We start from the raw sequence: 24,918 nt of genomic DNA, 5'->3' as shown, positions 1-24,918 counted from the left end.
GAAATCGCACCCCATACGGGAGAGAATTCTCGAAACGGCCCTTGGGAGGACCCCCCGCGGGGGGTAAGGTTGAACCTGCTGACCTATTCTGTAAATTACAGGGCTGAATAAAGGATCCGCAGGATATGGTCCTAGCTGAATGGAGGAAAGGACTCGGGAGCTCCGCCGGGAATGTCCTCGAGGAAAGTTCATCTCTTCCCTCGTTCCGTCGATTGCATTCCGGCTCCGCCGTTCGAGAGACACCTGCCGGGTAGATATCTTCCGGAATGGGCTCTGATATCTCACAGGACCCTGAAGAAAACCCGGACATATTCCTTTGTGCGGCGTCGCCGGCGATTCTCGGCCCACCTATCGATTCTTCGCCTCCTCTCCCTCTCTCTTGGCTGGGAAGAAGGGAATCCATCTTCGGGCAGGACCTTTTTTATTATGAATTATTACAGGGGGTCCCTTTCAGAGCCTCTCCCTTGGCATTGCGGAATAACGGGGCGTGTAACGAGTAATGAGGGAAGAGTAACGAGCCGACCTGCCTCGATGCATGTACGATTGTTACGCCGAAGTGCATGCCACCTCGATTATGGTTCCTCCGCCTCCTCCTTCGGGTCTCGCCATTTAAATCGCCGGCCTCTGTCGGTGACGTGGGTGTTCCCGGTAATATAAATCTCCTTTATCGGTACCGAGGAGCAGTCTATCGACGCTACTGCCCGATTTATGGATTCCGCAGTATTGGCACGGGGAACTTTGGATCGCGGAAGTCGTCCATGGAGGAGAGATGCGTCACGAGTTGGCTTACGGAGAAAAGACAACAAAGAAGACTTCCGAGTCGCCTAGAAGTTCGAATTCCCTTTTCTCTCTTTCTCTTTCTTCTTTTGCACGTCATCTTCCAAGTTCGACGTGAAATTCCACCTGTACCTTGAGAAAAAGAATTTACCCACAAAATTCGCAGAAACATCTCTATGAACGACACCAATGAAATATTTGGATAATTCGGAGAGTAATTATTTCACTCAAATAAACTCGAATAAATTGGATCCAACGATTCTTCGGAATTATGAGAAATTATTTGAGTTCATTTCGGTCGAGCAATTATTTTTCGGACTAGCAAAACTATTTCTTTGGCACTGTTCAAAGAAGTATATTCTGTGGTTCCATGAGTTCTTTTTTCTTTTTATTTTCTTTTTTTTTCCGCGGTGTAAGTTTCGTGTTTAATTAATCGAGGTGTTTAGGTTTCTGGAGATCAGCTCTAGAGGCGATGGTTCAGAAGAACGCCGGAGTAGATCCGATTCGACGGAAAACAGCTGGGAACGTTTCCCAGCATTTCCAATCGCTTCGGCGGGTAATCCATGTTATTAGGAACTGTTGGCAACGGGATAAATTCGAGCTGGAGGCAGAACAAACACTGCCCTCGAGTATTCACTTAGGGGCTGCGATCGAGGCCCGGGAAGATGGGAGCGATGTATGTACACTGGGTAACGAGTACCAATATCCACGGTATGTACGTTTCAGTTACATAAAACCCCGGGCATTACATACCAGTCACGTTCCTCCGCGCGAGCCCGTCGTCACTTTCGCCGTCATAATTCCATTTGGCCATTAATAACCCCATTTTTTCCCTTTTCCGGGGAAATTAAGGCATAATTCCGAGCCTTGGCGAGGCTGGATATATATCCTCAGAGCTTTACTTTTTCCCTAGGGGGCGCACGTGAAATATATTTCCTATTAAAAAGGACTCCACCTCAAATTTATCCGTTTAACCGTACACGTGGGGTTGCAGAATTAGATTCGTTAACCACGAGTGAATAATTCCCCCGAGGGATGCGAAACACAGGGGAGGTCTTTTCTAATAGAAGGAGAGGTTCCCTCGAATCGGACCTCTCGCTCTTATTAGACATCGATTTAAATGACGGTGGAGCTTACCCTTCGAGAGAGAGTGGCGATTGTGTGCAGAGCTGGACCTTTGGCTAGTTTCCTCAGGAGCGGCTCCAGCTGCAAAAGACACAAGGAGGAATTAAAACGAAGATCATTTACTTTTTGATCCTAAAAACCGCTTATTTTTATATGTCCATTCAAAATCTTTCCAGGAGGAATGCACCCCCTAGGACTTTGATCAAAGTATACCAAGAGAGGGGCGCAAATGTCAGTTTTTTTTCAGAAAAGTATACAAGCCGCTCCAAAAGTTGCTTCCCAATTTAGGAGCATTATACAACAACAAATCCGATATGACGGACTTTAACGGCGGAGGTAACTACTGTTCAAAGAGCAACCCTCGGAAGTACGTTGTTTGAGTAATTACCGGCGGTGCGTGGGAGGGAAAATGACTCGTTAACAACTGCGGAATTCACTTATTCCGATGGTAATTAGGATGCCGTTACAGCGCTGAACTTTGCTGTCCCTAATGGCCAGCAAACAGTATAAATTTCCCGAAACGACCGGACTCGAGTTTTTGATATTCTAAAATTGATTAAACTGATGCGAAAGGGGCGTCAAAGAGTTATCGTTCATGAAACTTCTCTCCAAACTGGGTGTACTAAATCGATTAAAACTTTACGATATCGATATAAAGGGTATAAGGAAGGTCCTGAAACTCATGAAATTTCAATTTTTTGACTTCCTTGATATACATATATAGACCCTTTGATATCACCTTAATAATTCCATAAATATCGCTTCTTCGAGGCGTTCGGGTATATATGCGAGTGGGAGATTCGTGCGAAAAGTTGATTAACGAGATACTTTTACCAACGATTTGACTTCCCTGATATACATATATATACCCTTTCATATCACCTTAATAATTCCATAAATATCGCTTCTTTGAGGCCTTCGGGTATATACGCGAGAGGGAGATCTGTGTGAAAAGTTGGTTAACGAGATACTTTTACCAACGATTTGACTTCCCTGATATGCATATATAGACCCTTTGATATCACCTTAATAATTCCATAAATATCGCTTCTTCGAGGCCTTCGGGTATATACGCGAGAAGGAGATCTGTGTGAAAAGTTGGTTAACGAGATACTTTTACCAATGATTTAACTTCCCTGCTATACATATATAGACTCTTTGATATCACCTTAATAATTCCATAAATATCGCTTCTTCGAGGCCTTCGGGTATATACGCGAGATAGAGATCTGTGAGAAAAGTTGGTTAACGCGAGCCATCGTTAGGCGGCATTTTTATCGAATTGCAGGCACCGATGTTGAGGAACCCCGTTTCCAAGTAGAAATTGCATCGTCCTACCTCGGAGGATGCTCGGCCATTAATGGCGTCATTTCTCGCGAGCCATCATCCCGACGTACTAAACCTCCTAACGGTAAGAATTGCTCGCCGTTGCATTAACGAGCGGCGAGTCCCGGAAGTTGCGAGGAAGACGACCGACGGTGCTTTCATTTTCCAACAAGGTGGGAATTCCCGAGGCTGAGGTAAGGCGACACGGCGAGGAAAAACGCGTCAAAAGAACCGTTCCAAGCGGCGACCTTACTCGGAACATGACGTGCATTAAGCAAACCCCTAAGTACATCGCGATACCCACCACGGTATTTACAAGTTTTTACAGGCCCGGCGTCAGATAAAATACAATAACTACGGCTGGAAGGAAAGCTCGAGAGCTTTCCTCGTAAAGCGCAGCCGCTAAGTGCACGGAACGAGCGAGTCGATCGAGAGCTCGACACCACTCGATATATCCCGATTTATCGATATTCCCGACGCCATTACACGGGAAAAAAAAGAATGGTTAGGAAAACCACAAAGCAAATAGAACGTAGTAAGGGTTACTTCACTATTTAATCAATGTAACCAGCGTAACATAGTAAACGTTACTTCACGATTTAGTCAATGTAACTACAAGGAACGAGTTGTTCCAACATTGTGCATAGTTGTGAATATCCATTTAAACATGTACCGTTGACATATAAAATTCGATTATTATTGCGATTACGAACGCTGTACTTATGTTTCTGTCAGGGTCCTCGTACAGTTCTACCTGCAGTAGGTAAATGTAATCACATAGGCAAGTTTTGAATGACCTTGCAATTAAATCATTACATTTACCATTCCATGTATTAAATTTCCCGATTTATGTGGTTTTACTTCCGATATAATTCTAACCATGTCTCTATAGTAATTGTAACGAAATTATTATTTTCCATGTAGTATACATCTTTCCAGGGAACCGCAGGAACTTTCCTTGGGAGGCTCCATAGGGACTTTTCCACCGAGGTAGGAGATCCGGAGACAGCCTCCAGGGATTTTTCCCTTTCAGCCTGGATTTCGAGTCCCGAGGGAGGAGTTCGCTTTGAGTTCGGTCACGAGGCGGCCATTTCGTCGCCCGGAATCGTCCTTTGACCGGCGACTCCGGGCTCCATAACACGGCGGGGTGGAGGCAGAGGTACGTGGACGATCGGATATCGATATCCGAAACTGTCGAAAGTCGTTGTAAAAACTCATAACGCCCGGGAGTACTCGGCGCGATGCTCGAGGTAGATCCCCCGGCTCGGGAAATGAAACAATCCTTTTCCTCCGTATCGACGACGAGGGCCGATGGGAAACTGCGCGCGGCGAAACGGTCCCGGGATTATGAAACGATGGAACGATGGAATTATGAAATTGCGCAATTCCGTCTGCTTAATTTATACGGGGGGGAGGCGCGCAACCCGGGGAAATTACCGGGAAAATTCCCGAACGCGTGTCTCTAAGAGCTACGGCGGATGTATCTTCTCCGCAATTAAGCGGCCGCGTTTAACGAGGGTGTATAATGTCATAGCGCGCCGCGACGAAGTGTCTTGTCTCGTCGCATCCGGAGGCCGAATAATTGCTACGAGAGAGACGAGGCAGACGCAGCTTCGACGTGTACAGACGTACGTGTTTCCAGGTGGAAGGGAGGCGACTGTTGTATCTGCCGTTAAATTTCAGGCTGGAAGTTCTGTCTACCGCGAGACTACCTCGTCGACCCTGAAGAGGCACCAGCGATATGGGACAGTTATTACGAGATAGTCGTTTAGCCTTGCAAACGAGGTATCCCGTGGGGAGGGACGTCCAAAGACGACTAATTGCAAAGAAACGACGACCAACGAGATAGCCATCGATTGCAAGCTCCTCTAAAAAGAACACCCTAACCTGATCAAAATGCCCGTGTCAATTTACATAATCATTTGTTATTCCGATGAGAGAATAAATTCCAGTAAAGTTACATTACCTCTGTAATATCACATTCAGCATCTAAGTTAAGCTAATGAAAACTGTGAGGTAATGTTACATTTCATTCTAGTAATAATGCACTAATACGGGAAATATACAGTGTTACGTGTATTTATACATATTCCGATTTGCAATTTTACCATTTTACGCTTTCCTGTGTAAACCCTCAGTCATGAGATATGTACAAACGTATGGAAATTTCCATCGATTTTAGTCAGTATACAAGGCAACTCCCCTCTGTGCGATAACGCTAAAAAATTGCGAGGTCCCTCGAAAATTGATTCGATTCATTGGAAAAATAGCTCGAATCACTCTCCTCGCGTGAAAGGCTCAAGATTAATATCTCGTTATTAAGAGAAAAAAAAATAATCTAGAGCTTTAATGCTATTGAAACATCTAGGATAAAATATTCCTGCCAAATGTGAAGGTGCGTTTTACTTCGTAGCGGTACGAGTATGGGATTTCCTGGCTTGTCCAAGTTGAAGTATTAAAAAGTAAACAGAGCCGGGTAAAAAATGTTAAAAACTGAATATGATATTAGGAGGAGCTCGCCCTAGGCGAGACGACTACGCAATAATGTCGCAAGTTCCCAAGCCCCTCGAAAGTAGCTGGAGGAGAGTCCTTCATCCCGTCTCCGTGGCAACGTTTGTTCCTCCCAAGGAGGAGATAAATAAAATGCCCGCCGGTGCACAGTTGCATCTGTGCACTGGCACTGCGCCGAGCGGGAAGAAGCGCACGTGGGGAAGCAGTGCGGCAGCCCGAGAGGAAATCGTGCAAAGAATAAACATGAAGCGCATCTGCATAACGGGGGACTCGAGCTTGCAAGCACCGTCCGTGCGAGGGAACAATGAAAGCGCTAACTTCTTCCTAACCCCCGGGAGTGTCTCGACTGCTTGAGCACCTACAGACTCACGAGGCTTACGAGTCGAACGAACACCCCGAATGCGAGGGAAGACGATGCACCATTGCACTTGAAAGTATGCACGGTAACTGCAACGAGTACGACTAATTTTTCCCTCATTTTTATTACGCCCAGCTATCGCCATGCAAGAGCTTCGCGAGTCGATTTTCGGAATTGTAAACACCGAGAATTGATAAACGTCGGCCACAGAGGCTTACGTCTTATCACCCTATGCCTCACCGGGAAAACAAACAATTGCTCTAAATAACTGATAAGGGCGTCATGATAAGCGTATCGGTAAACCCGCGAGTGTAGACAGGAAAGGAAAGCGATGACTCGTGCCGGGTAAAGAACAAATTCCGGCCACGGAATAACGACACATCGGCGATCCTTGATTATCGATATTGTAGGAGGTGAAATTACCGAAGGCGAATCTACTATTGACAAGTCTATATTTTGTAGACTTACAGAAATACTAATTGACTTATAGTTCAAAACCAGACGTATAGAAAATGGATCCAAGTGCTCCGTTCTAAGATCCTTGACCAAGTGCCGTTCCGTCCAATGTTCATAGGGACAGTCTTGGTCTAGCCGTGTCAATTGTTTAGGCAATGATCATATCTTCTAAACAATGCTCGCGTTTTCTCGCTCATGATTCTTGGAATAGGCCCGCCCATGGACCTCCGATAATTTTCCCTTTGTCTTTTCGAATTATTTCCTTCAATATCGACGCCGAATTGGCTCTTGAAAGTCGTAGGGAGTCAATGAGACCGTGAATGGCATCGATCGGCTCGAGGGCGTTCTCCGGGGCAGGATATTGGGAAAAGGCAACGATCGTGACGGAGGATCGGCTAATAACTCTAGATTACCGCATCGATTTAACGTTCGATTAGCTGCCAATCAGCGGAATTGCTGGTTCATACGAAGTAAAACCGGGGAGCTTCGAAACTGGAGCACTTCGAGCAGATACCGTGTACTCGCGGTATCCGCGGTCGAGGGCAGATCCTGGAGTAGGATAGACCAGCAAACGGTCAACCGGAGAGAGATTCATCAAATGCGAGTATTTTTCTTTCCGACCCGCGGTTTGTAACTTCGCGTCGACAACTTCGAGCACTCGAGACTTTGGTTCGAGATAAACGCGCAAGACCTGACAGCGACTCTTACATTCGAGGGTCAATTATTTTCTCGTCTCGGTGCAATATGCATCCTCTGGAATTGCGAGCAGAGCTCGCAAGCGGTCGAGGAAAAACGACCGTGACCGTGCGAGCGAGGATGAAATTATCAACCGTGGGAACGGCGCTGCTCTTTCACCGTGCAATTCCCTTGTAACGCAATCCCCTTTTTCCCTCGAATAAGGACTAACCCCGGTGGAAGAGTCCTTACATCGCATATGCGGAGCATAACCCGGCGGGATGCAAATTTCCGCATTTTTTTCCCCTCTCTTCGTCGACTTTTCCCTCGCCTTCCATAAAGCGTAGCCACCCGTTCTGGAAACACCCTGCATATGAAATTGCAATAAAAAAAAGAAGAAAAAGTCCCCTCGCGAGCGACAGGCGCCATCGCCTCTGGAAGGCCCGTAAGACCCATTAAATTTCGACTTTCCACTCGTTCATCGTCCTTTTAGAGAGCCGTGAGATCCGATTTGCAGGCGCAAGTGGAAAGTGAAAATCTGGACCCGTTTGCGCAGGTGAAGACTCGACCCAGCTTCCCATCGGTGGTCCAGTCTCTCCTCTTTCAGAGGGGAATCCTCTTACCTTCCCACCCAAACACGGGGAGAACTTTGCCGACTCCTCTTTGCTCCTCGCAAGTCGCCGATATTTTTCCGCCGAAGATTTCCCGAAGCCCCCGCAATAAGCTCGGATTTCCTTGCCCAGGGTGATGCGGTCTGAAGCGAGAACTGCAGTCCCTGCAGCGACCCTTGCAAAATGCAACTTGGTTGCTGCTATTAAGAGGATATATGAAAGGTGCTAAGAAGTTGTCGATAAAGTAAAATTTATCTATACCCTTTTTGGTGGCAATGCCGTTTCGAATACTCATGTGGTAACATAAGCTGGCGCGTTCCATTACCGACGTTTATATTTATGTTGAAGTATTTTGCAGTCTACGTCGAGATTCATACGAACTGAAGGGTTCCTTATGTCATTTCGGTCAAGTAATGATAAAAAAGATCGATGTCAAACTGCCGAAATTCCATGAATTCATGACTGCTTATATCTTGACAAACCAACGTCACCACGTGTGACGTTTAGCTGCAATACAATTTTTGCTCCAAAAAAACGCGTTAGCCGCAGGACGTCAGCATTCTCTTGCAATCGTTGGTGAAAGTAATTTCCAAATTTTCCCATGTGACGCTGTAATTTTCCATTTCTACGGTATCCTAAATAGTCCGAGCTAGGTCCTGAAACCCTTCATTTTCGATTCTAAACCTCCAAGAAACGTAAAACATCGAAAACGCGCCCGGACCACGCCATGTTGGTTCCAGTCCATGACAAATAAATCAATTTTTGATGAAGAATGAAATTTCGCGAGTCTCGGGACTTACTTTAGGGCCTCTATATTCACGTGGTAAAATTTGAAACGAATCGGTACACCCAATTCGGGGAATACTTTTACCAACGATTTGACTTCTCAGGTATATATAGGCCGACTCTTTCATATCCTCTTAAACTCTCTTCTCTCTCCCCTGGCGTTTCAGACCGTTTCCGTAGTTCTTCGAATTTCACCAGAATAATTTAGCGAGAACTTCGAAAAGGAGCAAAGGATCTGCAGGCAAGTCCTCCCGTGGATCTTGAATCCAGCAGATTCAGGATGCACTTTTCCGGGTGCGCTCGCGCTGTTGCAGTCTTGACAGAAAGGGGAGTCTTTTCACGGTACAAACTTTCGCCGACCTCTCGCTGCAGGTATTAAGCTGAAGCCTGGTCGTCCGTTCGATACTCACCTGGAAGAAGAAAACAAAGCAGGATTAAAACCTTTGACAAGGACTCGAGTCCCGAAGGACGGCCTGAGATACTTCTGCAGGCTCGAGCAAATTAGACCAGGACGCGGATTCATTCGAGCTAGCCTTGAATTTACGGCGTGGGAATGCATTTGCTCGCGTGGGAAAGGAATCCGGTTATGTTGCATCCACAAATGAAACGTTTCGGGGCGGGCGCGTTAAATCGGAATGCCTGGAAGCTCCGGTTTCGCCATTGGGTCGCGATTTGCGTAAACGCCTTCCCGGGTAGGATTGCACCGCGCGGGAATAAAAGCCAATCGTTGCACCCTCGACATTGCCGGAAACAAAAGTAACGTCTCTTAAAATGACCTCATATACGAGCTATCACGCGGAGATGGCTGCATCTACGGGCAGAAATCCCCGGGAACGAGGGGAAAGCCGACCGCCCTCTCGCCAGGACAATAGCGCATAAAATTATGCAATTCCCACAGGGGGGGATCATAAACGGCGGTGCCGATTAAAATCCCGGGGACGTTTCAATTGAGTCGACATCTCGAGGGCGAAGGTAACGTTTAGCGTTTCCCATCGTTAAGGAACGCGTGCGTGCCGGTGTCCGGTTCCCATGCCTCGTCGTATGCACTATGCACTATGCACCATGTGCTCCGCTGCACGAAGGGGACTTCGGGGACCGCGAGATCTGAATCTTTTTTTTTTTATAAATCTGTTTTCAAATTTACACGAGATAAATAAGATCGCGTCTCGACCTCAAGGCACCGTCCAGCCTCGAGATTCGAGTGCATCCCGGATCGGCGAAATGCACATGGCGATCCCTCGATCGAATTCTCGGTGACCCGCCGACGCGACTCCATTCCGAGGTGACATTCCTTGGGCGGGCAGGAGCGAGAATATATCCTTTAATGAGACCTGACCAGGTCGGGGTGCATCATGCGCATTAATTAACCCCTAACCAAGGCGACCGAGCGACGACGTATCGCGCCCGGAATTGAAACCACCCACCGGCCCTGGCACCCTCGCCCTTTGACTTGTTCCCTCTACCCGAGTACCGAGACTCCCCAAAGGGAATAAATTAACGCGACACGGCTTCTTTTACCCCCTTTCCTCCTGCGGTATCCCTAGAAATACTACGCCGATACCGGGGCCCAATCGTCTTAGTCGCTGGAGAAACATATTCCTCATAATTCATAAAAACGATGCCAAAAGCACTGAGAAAAAACCTTTACTAACCGAAACATATATCGTTGCCTGAATCATATATAATTGCAAGAAACTGTCATTTTGTTGAGAAGAAACATTGACAACCAAGGTTTTTTTTTTTGTTCAGTATGTGATATTTCCTTCCTCGTCATTTTATGTTCTCCACGGAAATGTGAAATTTCACGAATTTTCCTCCCAGGGGGGAAATTAAAGCGCCCCGCGTCGAGGTGCATCCGGTGCATAGGTGGGTGGTGTATACCCGTACACGCATCGAGGGTGTTTTTCGGTGTAATATAATTATTTCGAGGTCGTCAGATGAGCCATACATCGTTTTATTGGCAGGTCGACGGTGACGTTTGACCGATGAGGTATCACGCGTTTACGAGATATGCAGAAACGCATTCCGAGTCGGCGCCCGGCGAAATGCACCAATTTCACGTAACACGGCACAGCCCCTCGTGCCCGGGTTCAACGAAATGGGCTCTCTATCAATGTTTAAATTTGCATCGACCCATCGCGGACATTATATATCCCTCTTGTTTATTAGGGTGGAACGGCGATCCAGTTTCGGTGCATAGAATGCAGTTGAATACAGCGCCAGGGAGCGCGCAGTCGTGTCCTTCATGTTAATGCGATCATTAGATTAATGCCCAGATGGGAATCTGCATTAACTCAGAATAATATGAATAACCCGGTCGAACGTGTTTCCCCACGGTCAATTATGATATGATAAATATCCTCGCCTCGCGGCGCGTTTTCCGCTCTCGCGATTCCGACAAAAATCGACCTTACGGATCTGTAAAAAGGGGAAAGACATTCCTCCTCCCTCGATTCGAACAAGAGGGTTTACTGCGGCTCTTCCTCGTTCTCGGGGAAGCCATTTCGAGCTGGATTAGAGTTAATTAAATGGACAAATGTAAATGAGCCAATGTATACGAATCAACGGAGGCGAGGAAGTAATAGACACCGCCCGGGGTGCATGCAAATCTCGGCATAAACGTACACCGAGGTAATTCGACACCCCTTCGCGATGTTCCTGGGAGATCCTCGAAGCCCTCGAGAATTAAAATGAACCGGGGAAATTAACAATTTCGAGTCCCTTTGAGGATTAGGCAGTGAGCGGACCTCGGGGAGAGTCTTTTCCGAGGACTCCCAAGTTCCCTGTTATCGGGACACCTAAATTCTCAGAATAACTGTGAGATTCAAATTGCCGGGAGAGTTCTTTTCGCCTGGGAATAAAGGCGGGGTTTACAAAGGCGTCGCCGAAAGGAGGTCGAATCCGTGCGAGCTTTTCACGCCTTCAGCGTAATTGCGGTTTCGCCGGATAAGGCCCTCTGTTCCTGGTTAAGCCTCTCTGCACTTTTCCGACACAACTCGCGACGAGCCAAAGTGGAGGCGCACGCCGCAGAGAGATCTCCCTTCCCTAAATACTTGAAGATAAAAAACGGGGAATTGAGGGTTTCTCTGTGGAAGCCCATTTGCGATAACCTCCACTTAGAAGATCCAATGATTTAATTCCGCAATTTTTTACACCGGTCCACGGTGCTCCTCCTCCACGACGGTTCGAAAGGAGGATCCGCAGTCCTCGTAACTCTGCAAGTGGTGCCTGGGCGTTTATGACATCTCCCGGGTTACAAGTAAAACGTCGATTCGCTCAAATGACGGCAATTGCACGACGAGAGCCTCTAATTACACCCGCGGGACTCTCGATGCATTACCAGGGTCCCCGCCTCTCGAGGGAGAGAGAACCAGAGGAGACGACGGTTGGTGAAATAATTTATAATTTATATCTATCGCGCCCAATCTATCGTTATTCATTTCAGAAACCAGGATTGGCGTTCCAAAGTCGCCTAGGAAAATATATAATGCACAGATGCATAACGAGCCTTTAATTACGCCTACAGAACTCTTGATACATTAACAGGGTGGCCACCACTCGAGAAAAAGAGAACCCGAGGGACGACGGTGAAATAATTTATATCTATCGCGCCCAATCTATCGTTATTAATTTCAGAAATCAGGATTGGCCTTTAATTAGGCCTGCAGGACTCTCGGTGCATTATCTTGGTGACAGTCTCCCTCGAGAGAGAGAGAAAGAACCCAAACGACGGATAGTGAAGTCGTTCATACCCACCGCGCCCGATGAAACATTATTAATTTCAGATACCAGGATTGACGTTCTAAAGCCGCCTGGAAAAATCCAGGGTGCCCAGATGCATCTCTGGATTGAATTCCCGGCGGATGGAGAGCGCTTCGCATCCCTCGGGGGTGGTGGGAAAAAGCGAGGGACGCGCCTCCCTCCCTGGCCCGAGTCTATCGAGGGTTGAGACTTTCCGTAAAAAGTAGTATTTTCCGTGCAAAAAGGAACCGCCACGGCTACGGGCCGATCGATCGAGTGACTGCAGAGCCGGCGACTGTCTCGGGGGCGAAAAGCAGTAATACGGAGCAGCTCCGGGGATTTCAGAGATTCTCCATCCCCTGTGCTCTTAGCGCGGCAAATAGACTCTAGGAAAGGGGAAAAAAAAATTTGTTTTTTCCCTCGGATTTTGTGGAGGACGGAAAACTCCTGCGAAATCGAACCCGTCCTTCGAAGGTTTTCCGTCTGGCGGAAAGTCTTCCCTTTCAGACGAGGACAAAAATCACGACTCCCAGGGATGGGGGGGTGGGTAGCTCGTTTGATGGCTCCCGCCTCTGATAATGGGCCGGGATGACGAAGGAAGCCACGAGGATTGCCTTTGTGGGATGATCCCGTCTGTCTTCTTATCGCCGCTTCATTGGAGACATCGAGCTCATCTTTGGGATCCCGCCTTTTAATTAGAGACTCGGCGCTGCTCTTATCGCGACTTACTAGGAAAAATGCACCGGAGGAAGAACCTTCCTGATAAGGAAAAAATGGTTTAAAAAGTCCATTTCCAACCCCCTGCGCAATCTTTGCGGAATTGCGCTCGGAATCGTCTCCAGGTTGCGTCTCACCCTCTTCCTGGGTACATTTGACATGTCGCATTTCAAAGGAGGGATCCAAGCTCCTGCGGAAGCAGTTTGAAAATTGTAGCTTACAGCTACCGTGATTCGTGTAAGATTTCTTAATGATGTTTAATTATTCCCGAATTAATGAAATTCGTATTGTGTCGCCAAAAATTAGTGGCAGTTTGAAAATTGTAGCTTACAGCTACCGTGATTGGTGTAAGATTTCTTAATGATGTTTAATTATTCCCGGATTAATGAAATTCGTATTGTGTCGCCAAACATTAGTAGCAGTTTAAAAATTGTAGCTTACAGCTACCGTGATTGGTGTAAGATTTCTTAATGATGTTTAATTATTCCCGGATTAATGAAATTCGTATTGTGTCGTCAAAAATTAGGCCGATGATTAAAGTACGCTGTTCGGGAACCATCTGAAATCGGGCGATTAAGTCTAATCACGCGTTAAGTGACCCTTGATTAATAATTCTAACTCGAATGCCGGTGCAATCGAGCTCAACGCGATAAAAATAAAAATAAAAATTGGAATACTCCATTTCCAATCCCCTTGCGTAATCGTCGCGGAATTGCGCTCGATTGTCTCCGATGCGACAATCGAGTCCGCGGGGTGCGTTCTTCCTCTCTGTCTCTCTCTCTCTCTCTCTTCGGATACCCCCGACAGGTCACGTTTCCATAACCGAGAATCCGAGCTCTCGCGAAAGTAGGCAGAAAACCGAGCCCTTTCTGGCGGAAACCAACAAAAGGACCCCCCGCGACTCGGCGGGACGTGAAATCGCGGTCGCCGAGCCGGAAGACAAGGACTCCCAGGTCCTTTGACGTCCGTCGCGGAAACGGCGGGCAAGGCGCGGGCAAGGAAACGGCCGGCAAGTTCTCGAGGACTGCCCTGAAGAGCCGACTACGAGCTGTCGACCTGCGACAAGTCGCAGGTCCGACAAACACCGAGAGAGTTACGTCAAGGTGGAAACGGCCCTCGCCACTTCCGGTGCAACGAACCGTAATGCGGCGCCATTGTTGCGGGGAAACTGCATCGCGGGTCGATATCGAGGGTCCTCGAAAATGACCCCTCCCCGTCAGGGTTTGGTCACCGTGGTCGCCAATTTTGCTTCGGTCCACCTGGCCAACACTTTCACCTGGCAAATCGTGAATCGAAACCGGCGAGAAAGGAGGCTGCTCGGTTTTCGGCGCCGGCTCTTTGCGACATTGCACTTTTTTTTCTTTTCTTTTTTTTTTTTTATCGAGGACAAAAAGGGAAATAAGCAACCTGGCTCCGGGGTATCACGTAAATTCGGGTCGATACCTCCTCGCGAAAATCTTGGTGCACTTCGAGGTCCAAGTTCTCGAAGACTAGGCGTACCTGGGGGAGCTTGCAGTCGAGTTTCGCTTATATTAAGCGCGGCGGAACTTCGACGCGATAATCCAGTTAAAAGAGACAGTCCTAGATTCCGCGAAATCCAAGTTCCCGAATTTAACGGATTAATCGCGGAAATCGCAGTCGCAGCCTGCGGAATTCATTCCAATGGCTCGGAAGGAGTTATCGCCGTTTTAAGGGACCGAATAAGAAAATAAGATCCGGTGAAACGGGAGATATAAATTCTTTAAGGAACGTCCGATCCTCCTCGACGTTAAGCCGTCTCGAGGTCCGTTTCGCGAAATTTGTGGTTTATGCCGAGAATCGTCGTTCTGCTGGTCAAGTCTCGCGAATAGGAGCAGCGACCATGAAATGGCTCTTTCTTCTTCCGCGTCGTAACAATGGAAACGTTCTCTTGGCACCGAAAGAGAAATCAGCCCGGTCAATTTGAGAATGTCGCGGGACGTTCAAAGTTCCCGATTTATCCCTGTCGGGGCTGTCTGCATTTCTTTGCGTCGTTAACGAGCCATTAAACTATGCAGGATTGCAGCTCTGCCGGTTCGAGGACGAGCCAGAAGAAATTCTCTTCTCGGCTTCTTGTCGTCGAGGAAGGGCAGGGGACCAATACGTAATTGGGGGTACGAATTATATTCACATTTTCGAGGGAAACAATTTTCTAAACCGCATTCATGTGTACTAAACGTGCATACAAGTGCATACTTATTTTCAATCACATCCGTGCAAAAATTCATAGGCAATTGTATTCGACGGCACAGGTACTGCTGTGTGAACCTGGAATCCAGTTTGAGGCACAAACAAAATTAACAGGCTTATTGGAATGTTTCTCTTATGTAGACGTTTGTGCTATGTTCAGTTTTGTTTGTAGCATTTTTTTTCTATACGAAAACCCGAACTGTTCAAAGAGATAAATTCTGTAATCGTGGAAATTTGGATTTTTCGTCTCTAATGGGTTCTCTGACGTAAGGGAAATTCAGAGCCTCCCAGAACCTCGAAAACGTTAAAATGAACATTTTCATGATTTATTTTCCATGGCTTAGACTTCTCGGAGTGGCTTGCATTAATTTGCGCAAGTAAATCGCGGGGAGTACTTATGCTCAGAATTGTGTGGCACCGATAGGAATAGTACTTGGCAGTGAACAAAATTCAAGTCCTTAAAAGCGTTAAAATCTTCCTTTTCGCTATTTTTATGATTTTTTTTCTGTGGCGTTAAAATGGTCATTTTCGGAATTAGTTAATTTTTTTAACAGCTCTGGTTTTTGTAAAAAAAATGGCACGAACAACACTCAACATGGCACAAACGTCTACATCACAGAAACGCTCCAATAAGCCTGTTCATTTTGTTTGTGCCTCAAACTGGATTTCAGGTTCACACAGCCCACAGGTACGAGTATACGACCATCATAACTCGTGCAAACGAAAACTTGGATATTTCTGTATATTCCAATTTACCGCTTTACTCAAACTTCAGAACATTTCCGGACGGATTCTCAAGTGGAAATATTCTTCAAAGTGTAGTATATATTTATGTGCTTTTCATTTCGATGCAGTTCCTGGTTTTACTAAATTACGGAGTGTTGGGAATATCGAAACATTTTCCCCAGTGTAAGGTCCTTTTTCCTGCGCAAGATAAAGAAAATGCGCCTCTAAAGATCGCCCACCCATTTGAGTTACACCCCGAATAGAGAAAGAGTCGTATAACGCGAAGGTGGGAGAGCACTCCAGGGAGCGGCTTAAAGCTCAAGCGGTTTGCACTCGAGGCAAGCCCGGGTTGCATTAACTCTGTAAATTATACGAGCACGCATGAAAAGCTCGGAGGCCCGATTCAGCGTTAAAATGTCACCGAGGTGGAGGCGGGTCGGGTCGGGAAACACTTTCGGTCCGCGATCATTAACCGAGGCAAAAGGATATCCGCGCCAATTTGGAAACGAGTCGGAGTGCCAATCAGCGGTATCTAGATCCGCCTTGAGAACGGACTTCCAACTGCGAAGAAGTCTCACTGGGTGGGGCTAATTCCCCGCCGTATCTCGAGGAACTTTCGACTTCTCCGCCCGACAATGGCGAGAGAAAAGCAGGGGGTCGTTTTGCTCGCGAAATCGACCGTGCTTGAATTTCGCCGGCGAAAGTGCCAAGGGAGGACCATTTCGGAAGGAGATGCACCCGGCGTCGGTCGGTTTTCCTCCTGGCGTAGTCAATCGATAGGTGTTGGCAAATTCAAGTGCTCGGCGGTGGAAATCGCACGTAAAAGTTCCTCCGAGGGCGAATGCGATCGGCTGTACCGAGAGTACCGAGAGTACTCCTGCCGAATACCGAAAAGGCCGCCTCGAACTTCTCGGATTTAACCCCCTCTGCGGGGATTCACTTACCCGTTCCAATTCGGGAAATTAACCGTGATGGCCGAAGTGGGCTCGCGGAAATGAAATTTCGAAAAACAGGGGATTCAGTTTCCGCCTACTTTCCGGCGACGCGGGGTAAACGATGCGGATGCACCGCGGATCGCGGTACCGACGGTAATGAGACCGCTAGCCCTAATTGAACGTACTTCTTGCGAGATCACCTTCCGAGTTCCGGAAGGTAGGGATCGTTAAAATGGTCCTGGCCCCCGGCGGGGCATGGAGTAAAATTCGAGGTTAATACCGCCTGACGTGACCGAACTTCCGGTAGCTCCGGAAGCGCGGAGCTTCGGGCTCTCGTCTTGCCTGGGAACTTTTGCCGACGCAATTTAGCGCCAAGTGTCGCGTAGAGTAGCTCGCTAGAAGTACGGTTGCCCTTTGGGATTTCACTCGACAACCGGAGTAGATTAACATTCTTACTTATCAATGGAAAATGCCCAAATAGCTAGGAAATAAGGAAACTCCAAATGTTGTCTCATTATCTCTGGGCATTAAAATCTACGCTGAAAGTATAGACCGACTAATTCCAGGATTCCAGAAATTGAGGATTATTAGCTCCCTCCTTATCAATGGAAAAAGCCTATCAAGCTCGTTAACTAGAAAAAAGCCCAGAATGTAAACCCATTACCACATGGCTCAGAAATTTGGGCCAACAACCGAAGGAAGTTAACTATCGCTTTATCAGTAGCAAATGTGCTCTTAACCAGCGAATAAGAAAGAAGTTCAAAATTCTCTCTCATTACTTCTGGGCACTTAAATCTACTCTCAAACGGTAGTCCTACTAATCCCAGGATCTCACTCGAGAACCGATGGAAATGAGCTTAATGGAAAATGCCCTTTCCGCTGGCAAAAAAAGAAAAAAGCCCGACATTTCGATGCATTATTCCACGACACTGAAATTCGACTCGAAAACCGAGGAAATTAACTCTCGCGTTATCAATGGAAACTGTCCTCATGACTAGAAAATAAGAAAAAGAGTAAAAAATTCTGCCTCATTATTTCCCGACACTGAAATCTGCTCTCAAATTGTAGATCGACTAATTCCAGCTCCTCGTTCCAGGAAAACCCCCGGATAATGCGGATACGATAGAGACAATGAGCGCCCACTTGTCCTGGATGAATACTCGAGGAGGAAAAAAGGCGACCATTAAAGATTCGCCGAGGAATATGACGTAGATAGCTCAAGGAAGATACCTTGATTAAGATAAAGTGAAACACGTCGAGGAACTTGATCGACGTCGATAAAGAAGATTTTTCTAAATACCTACGTTGGCGAGGTTCATTTTTATACTGACAGCTGTGTCGAATTATATTGGGTATTGCACTAAATGGCATACTCCACGTGTCATTTCGTACAATAATTATAAAGAAATCGAAGTAAAACTCCAGAAATCCTCTGGATTCATGCTTTCTGCGGCCCTAATTGACTGCAGAGGGACCCCCTGTGCCATCTGTGATTTCCAGGTCAATTAAATTTTCACTCCGAGACCTCGTATTCCCATCGTTTTGGCATAGAAGCGCATAAAACACTTTTTTTGCCTTTATCCCGTTCGAATGCGAGGTTATTTATAACCAGAGTGTTTTAAATTGTCGTAAAATTGCCCTGACCCTTTTGTTTCTCATATCAGAGCCTTCGATAATTGTATATTGATCGAAATATGAGAGCTCACGCCATTTTGGTTCTGGTTTGGGATAAGTTAACAAATTTTTTCCAAAAATCCAAACTTTGAATGTATTAGGACAAGATGATTACGAGTCATGTGTCAAAGTTTCGGACAGTTTGGTCCAATACCCTTAAAAAAAAGTGTTTTATTCGAGTCGACTGACTTGAAGGGGGTTTTCACTTCACCTCAATGGAATAGCCGCGTGACAAAGAGATGCAGCCCCGACACCGCATCGGGTTTGAAGAGCAATGGGACAGGCCGATGCACCCGGGTGCAGCGGAAACATAAGAAGCCCCATCAACCCCCTGACTGCACCAATCACGTGGGGGTTGCGAAATTAACTTAGGGCCAACAATCGACCTCGCAATGGCGAATACCTCGGCGAGGCGATCGATTAAGGGCCCTGACACTCGGGGTAAATGGTAATTCCGAATGGGATTCGAAATACCGAGCAATGCGCGACATCAGAGAATCCCATGCAATCTCGGTAAACAAAAAAAAAAACATTAAATGTAATTCTTGGCTATCCTTAACGTGATATGAAACTTTCGCCGAAGGGTTTACTCCCTTATGAAACATTAATGATATGCCATATCGTTTGAAGTTTGACCAAGTTAGTGTAAAGATCTTAAGGCAACCATCTTACCATGAAATTATATTTTTCAGTAGAAATAAAAAATGTGTATAAACAATTTTAAAATCATTAAATTTTATAGGTGTCGGGACCTTCCTAAGGGCTTTCGCGTTCACGGGGTAAGATTTCAAACGATTCGATACATCCACTTCGGAGGAAAGTGTGAAAAGATTTCCTGTTAAGTCGCCACTTTCGTCCCGCCTTAAGGGGAGGATCCTGGCGCGAGATTTTTCGAGACAAGGAAGAGTCCTCGTCCAGGACTCGTCATTTGTCGACGTCGCTCCTTGCGGGGGTACAAATAGCAACAAGAGCCCTCGAGAGATCTGGAGCACTCACAGGATGCAGCAGAGGAAGATATCTCTCAAGAAGGTCGGGAAGCGTCGGGGTATCGAGTGCGTCCCGCGACTTGGCAAGCCCGGGGGCGCCGCGACGCTTTCCCGAAGGAAAACCACCGAGGGGAAAACTTGGCCGGCGAGTCTCGAGACAAACCGAAGTCAGCGATTCGAATCGACGCGCATCGATATCCGGGGTTTGCCGCGAGGTCTATCGAGTATCGAGGAGATGTCGGGGATGCCGAGGATATCGGAGATATCGACCCTATCGATGCCCGTCAATGAGCTATCCCGATCACCCTTCGGGGGCCGAGGTGACCGTAAAAAATGGAGTAAAATCAAAGCCATCGATCCGATCGGACGAGATCATTTCCAGGGATTTATCAGCCGCCGTTCCTTGTAATAAAGCGAGCCCGGGCGAAACTTTCGCATTATGCACCGCGGAATGCCGCATGGAGGGACCGCATAACCGCCGTAATGCCGTCCTGTCGGCCATAATTCAGGGGATTCCTGGACTTAATTCACGACAGCTCGGGCTTCCGGTATGCCGGAGAATCGCGGGAAAGGGACCAGAAGGGCCGCGTGCGGAACGGACGGCGTTTTGCCGGGCCGTCGATTTAGCAATTATCGTGGGCGTCGCGCCTCGGCTCCGAAAAAGGGAAGGAAGAACCTACGAGTAATCAATTTCGGGTGTCGCGAGCTCGTGTCTCGAAACGACGCCGACGATCGACCGGATTTCCATTAACAGGGGACGCCATAACGCGTCGCTGGCTTCCGAGCTCGAAAAAGCCCCCGGAAAGCGATGGAGCGGACGTTGCTTTCTTTTTCCGGCATCTCGATGGACGCCTGATCTAAATATTATATATTATCGACGTTTCGAAACGTTTTAATATTACATAGTCATCGTTTCGCAATTGACGGGAGCGGATTTCTCATTAACAAAGGTCGCCATAACGCGTTGCCGACTTCTCAGCTTGGAAATGTCCTCGGAAGCGATGGAGCGGACGTTGCTTTCTTTTTCCGGCATCCCGATGGACGCCTGATATAAATATTATATATTATCGACGTTTCGAAACGTTTTAATATTACATAGCCATCGTTTCGCAATTGATAGAAGCGGATTTCCCATTAACAGAGGACGCCATAACGCGTTGCTGACTTCTAAGCCCGGAAATGTCCTCGGAAGCGATGGAGCGGACGTTGCTATCCTTTTCTGGCGTCCCGATGGACGCCTGATCTAAATATTATATATTATCGACGTTTCGAAGTGTTTTAATATTACATAGCCATCGTCAGGCAGTTGATGGAAGCGGATTTCTTATTAACAATGGACGCCATAACGCGTTGCTGACTTCTAAGCCCGAGAATGTCCTCGAAAGCGATAAAGACGGTGCTAATTTTCTTCCGGCATCCCGATGGACATCTGATCTATATATTATACATTATCGACGGTTTCGTCCAAATAATACATAACAAATAACGAAACGTCCAAATCATACATAACATAGTACATGTTGAGTTCAGGCGATAAAGGCGGATCTCCATGAACAGGGGCCGCCATTACGCGCCGTTGGCTGTCGAGTTCGAAAAAGCCCCCGAAGGTGATGGATCGTTTCTTTCTTTTTTCGGTGGGTCCTGATAACGAGGCGTGATCTAAATATCATACATCATCGAAACTTCCGAACGTCCGAGCATTCGGCAGCCCTAATTCGTGACGGATTTCGGCAGGGCAGGAGAAATGACTATTGCTAAAAGGGTTCGTGGTCCCCTTTTCTGGGCAAAAAGGAGGCCAAAACCCGGAGAAACGAAAAACGACCGGAAGGAAATTCCCTCGCGACGGGGTTTACGGAAAAAAACTCGGCAGGAAAACTAGGTTCTCTCGAGAGCGCCGTGGAAAAGGCGGCGGGAGAAAAAAAAATCCAATTCCTTATGTACGACGGATCAGCGAAAAAAAAAAGGAAAACGGCCGCGTGAATAGGACTGAGCGCGAGTTTACCCGAGGTGGCAAAAAACCGCGGGAGGTTTAAAAGTTCCTTCTATTCCATTAAGGTAAAGTAAAACCCTCCTCGAATCAGTCGACTCGAATAACACACTTTTTTATAAGGGTATTGGACCAAACTGTCCGAAACTTTGACACATGACTCGTGATCATCTAAGAATTGTCCTGACACATTCAAAATTTGGATTTTTGGAAGGAATTTTTTAACTTAGTCCAGACCAGAACCAAAATGGCGTCGAGCTCTCATATTTCGATCAATATACAATTATCGAAGGCTCTGATATGAAAAATGAAAGTGTCAGGACAATTTTACAACAATTTAGAACACTCTAGTAATCGATAAACTCGCATTTGAACGGGATAAAGGCAAGAAAAGTGTCTTATGCGCCTCTATGCCATAACGATGGGACTACGAGGTCTCGGAGTGAATATTTAATTGACCTGGAAATCACAGACGTAGCAGAGGGTCCCTCTGCAGTTAATTAGGGCCGCAGAAAGCATGAATCCAGAGGATTTCTGGAGTCTTACTTCGATATCTTTATAATTATTGTACGAAAACGACAGGTGGAGTATGTCACTTGGGACAATACCCAATATAATTCGACACAGCTGTCAATATAAAAACGAAAATTGGCAACGTAGGTATTTAGAAAAATCTTCATTATCGACGTCGATCAAGTTCCTCGACGCGTTTCACATCACCTTAACGGGGGGATCTAACGCCAATCCTAGGTGAGTTTAACAAAACGAGAAATTCCCTCATGAACCCAAATCCGGGTAATGGATTCACTCGAGGCCGCCTTCGGCGGTTAGGTGCACTCGAATGGTTTTACTTCGTTTTCCAGGGCTAAAGCGGTTCGCCGAGTACGTTTCCGGTGATGGACATAAGGTACGTGCCACTCCGAGGGAGGAGGTAACAAAAAAAAGGGGAGGATCCTCGAGCTCGCCGGATTTACGAGGTTAAATCCATCCGAGCACGTTGAAACGCCTCGACGTATGTATGTCGACGAACTTTAGCCACGGTGCTCCCCTTTCCCCATTACCTGCATGCCGCAGTTGGTTGCACCGTTGTCCAACTTGCAGCGGCCCTAAGAAGGTCCCGACCGCATCGGGCCGCAACGCGATATCCCGGGTCGCCGGCTAAAACCGCATTTTTGCAACGCATACTCCCCCCTGGTAAAAGTGAACCCGGCAACTCGTAGCAACGAAACCATAAGGCGCGTCCCAGGTAACGAAGGCGAGATTCGTCGGTGGAATTTCAATGGTTCTCGTGAGGGAATCGAGGATATTTTTGAGAATGGCGAGCCAAAGAACGACGGGTCCTCGTACCTTCGTCGCCAGAAGTCGAGGAGTCCTCGGGCTCGGGCGAGCTCCCCGGGGATCGTCTTCCGGACCTGGGGTCCTGTCGTCCGCACTCGGACCCCCCGTGGAGGTCCTCGGGAGACTCGGGCCTCTCGTCCCTCGACTCGCCCGTGGCCGAGTACGGGGATCTCCTGCCGTCCCTGTACTCGAGTCCTGGAGACCGCTTGCTGAAGTCCGTGGGCGTAGCTGGTCGTTTTCTACCGATCATGGCCACGAGTCCACGTTTACACCCCGGCCGTACCAAGTTTCTAGGGCGAGTTCATCGGGAGGTGTCTCGATTTCGAGGGAGTCTAACGTTAATTCGAGGTGCCAATCGAGATGGGACGTCCCGGTTACGGCGGGGGTGGAAACGTACTCCCTGATTTCCGTGGAGGAGGCCTTCCTGGGACCGTCGGCAGGGGGCGACCCGGGGGCCCGTTTGGGGCTCCTGGCTTCCGGGGCGCCGCCGGCGGCGTCACGGACATTTTCCAGCTCAGCGTTGGCAGAAGTCTTTGCCTCCTTGACTGGTGAGGGCGGCGGAGACATTGGTGGCGAGGGTGAGGAGCTTCCTGCGCGACCAGAACTGTAGCATACAGCGGCCTTCCGGAGAGTCTCCCTGCACAGCTCGGAGAACATGTTCGCTCCCCCATGGCCGGCCCCCCTAGGACCCTCTCGCCCCGGGGTCGCTCGGCACCCTCCCCTACTCCGGGACGGCGGTCCGAGTCGCCTCCTCGAGCGAGCCCGTCCTGGCCTCTGTCATCCTTGGGTCGGACCCACCGACTTCGAGGGGGGTCGCCTCAAGCCCAACCCCTTTGCGCGAATCTCCGCACCGGGATCCCTGCGGCAACCGGACGAAAGTTCGGACAGGGTGTTCCTTTTAAGGTTCCCATTTGTAAACTCTAGTACCGTTTTTATCTTTCTTCCTTTAAGGGCAATTTATTAAACGATAGGTGGTCCAACTTCGCACTTTACGAATTTGGACCTGTTTCGGATATGGACGAGCTTGTTTTTGTTGTCTTGTTCTTTTTTTGTTCATGTTTGACCAATTAGTAATATCTAATAATTCCATTTAAGTTAGAAGCTTCACTTCCAACGTGTCCGACAGCCGTGCATCGGTATTTTTGTTTAACCAACACCGGTTCGAAAATAAAAAGGGTCTTCGAGTTTAAAAAGGAATCTTTCAAAGGACACCCCGTACTTCGTCTGCTTTGGATTCGAAACGGTACTGGCGGCGCGTGGTGGAGGTATAGTGGTCTCCGGTTAAATGAACGGAGAGATGGCAGGACGTTTTGATACATGCGGAGAAGCTTTCCCCCCACCAAGAGGCCTCGGCCTCCTCCGGGCGATCCCATTGGTCGCCGGCGACGGTGGTGGGGCGAGTGGGCGGGGCCTCGATGAGAGGAGTAGGGGAAGCGCTCCGACTAACTTCCTCCGTTCACTTAACGGGGAGCTACTGTACCTCACCTTCCTCGCTCGCATTAAATTAATTGAAATTGAGACAGTCGCAGGTGTCGCGTGAAATTCTTATCACGGAGCCGTAAATAATTTCGCTGCGTCGGTAGATAAAGAACTTGCTCCCTCGGTGAAACTTCTCGCTTTCTAACTTCCCGGCGCCGCCAGTTCATTCTCGCCGGCTCGCAATCGAAACGACAATCTAGCATGCAATTCCGCATCCAATTATCACAGGGATCGGTATTAAGAACGGTCTATGGCGATCAAACTTTCCAAGGCCGTTAGATACGAGTATCGACCTCTCGCTCCTTCCTTACACGTGCTTCCCCGTTTCCAGAAGAAGACGAACGAGCCCCCCCTCGGGGGGGAATGGCGGCAAATAGACGGCCAGTCTATCGTGAAGAAGTATCAGGAGTTTCGATTAAACTCGCATCCACTCGAGGCACAAGTTGCGAAAGAAAGAGGCCAGGAAAGACGAACGAGCTGCAAGCGAAAGCAAACAGGAACT

At 47.8% G+C, this 24,918-nt stretch overlaps 1 protein-coding gene across 13 annotated transcripts in view; it reads right to left on the bottom strand.

Moving 5' to 3' along the window:
- LOC105697986 (MAP7 domain-containing protein 1) overlaps window positions 1-24,918 on the bottom strand; it is a 157,114-nt gene that overhangs the window by 22,905 nt on the left and 109,291 nt on the right. For 10 of the 13 annotated variants that reach the window (XM_012421772.1, XM_012421776.1, XM_012421778.1 and 7 more), the window contains one exon: window positions 1,915-1,983. In XM_012421772.1, the coding sequence (XP_012277195.1) occupies window positions 1,915-1,983 (69 nt within the window). Of the gene's footprint in view, window positions 1-1,914; window positions 1,984-22,946; window positions 23,177-23,334; window positions 23,595-24,918 lie in introns of those variants that run through there. The other 3 variants (XM_023434709.1, XM_023434711.1, XM_023434710.1) reach the window with 1 other exon arrangement.

The sequence above is a fragment of the Orussus abietinus genome, unplaced genomic scaffold, assembly GCF_000612105.2.
Source record: "Orussus abietinus isolate OABI.00-Male unplaced genomic scaffold, Oabi_2.0 scaffold1, whole genome shotgun sequence".
Taxonomy (NCBI): domain Eukaryota; kingdom Metazoa; phylum Arthropoda; class Insecta; order Hymenoptera; family Orussidae; genus Orussus; species Orussus abietinus.
Note: the sequence above shows the minus strand (reverse complement) of the source record. Positions and strands in the feature narration are given on the sequence as shown.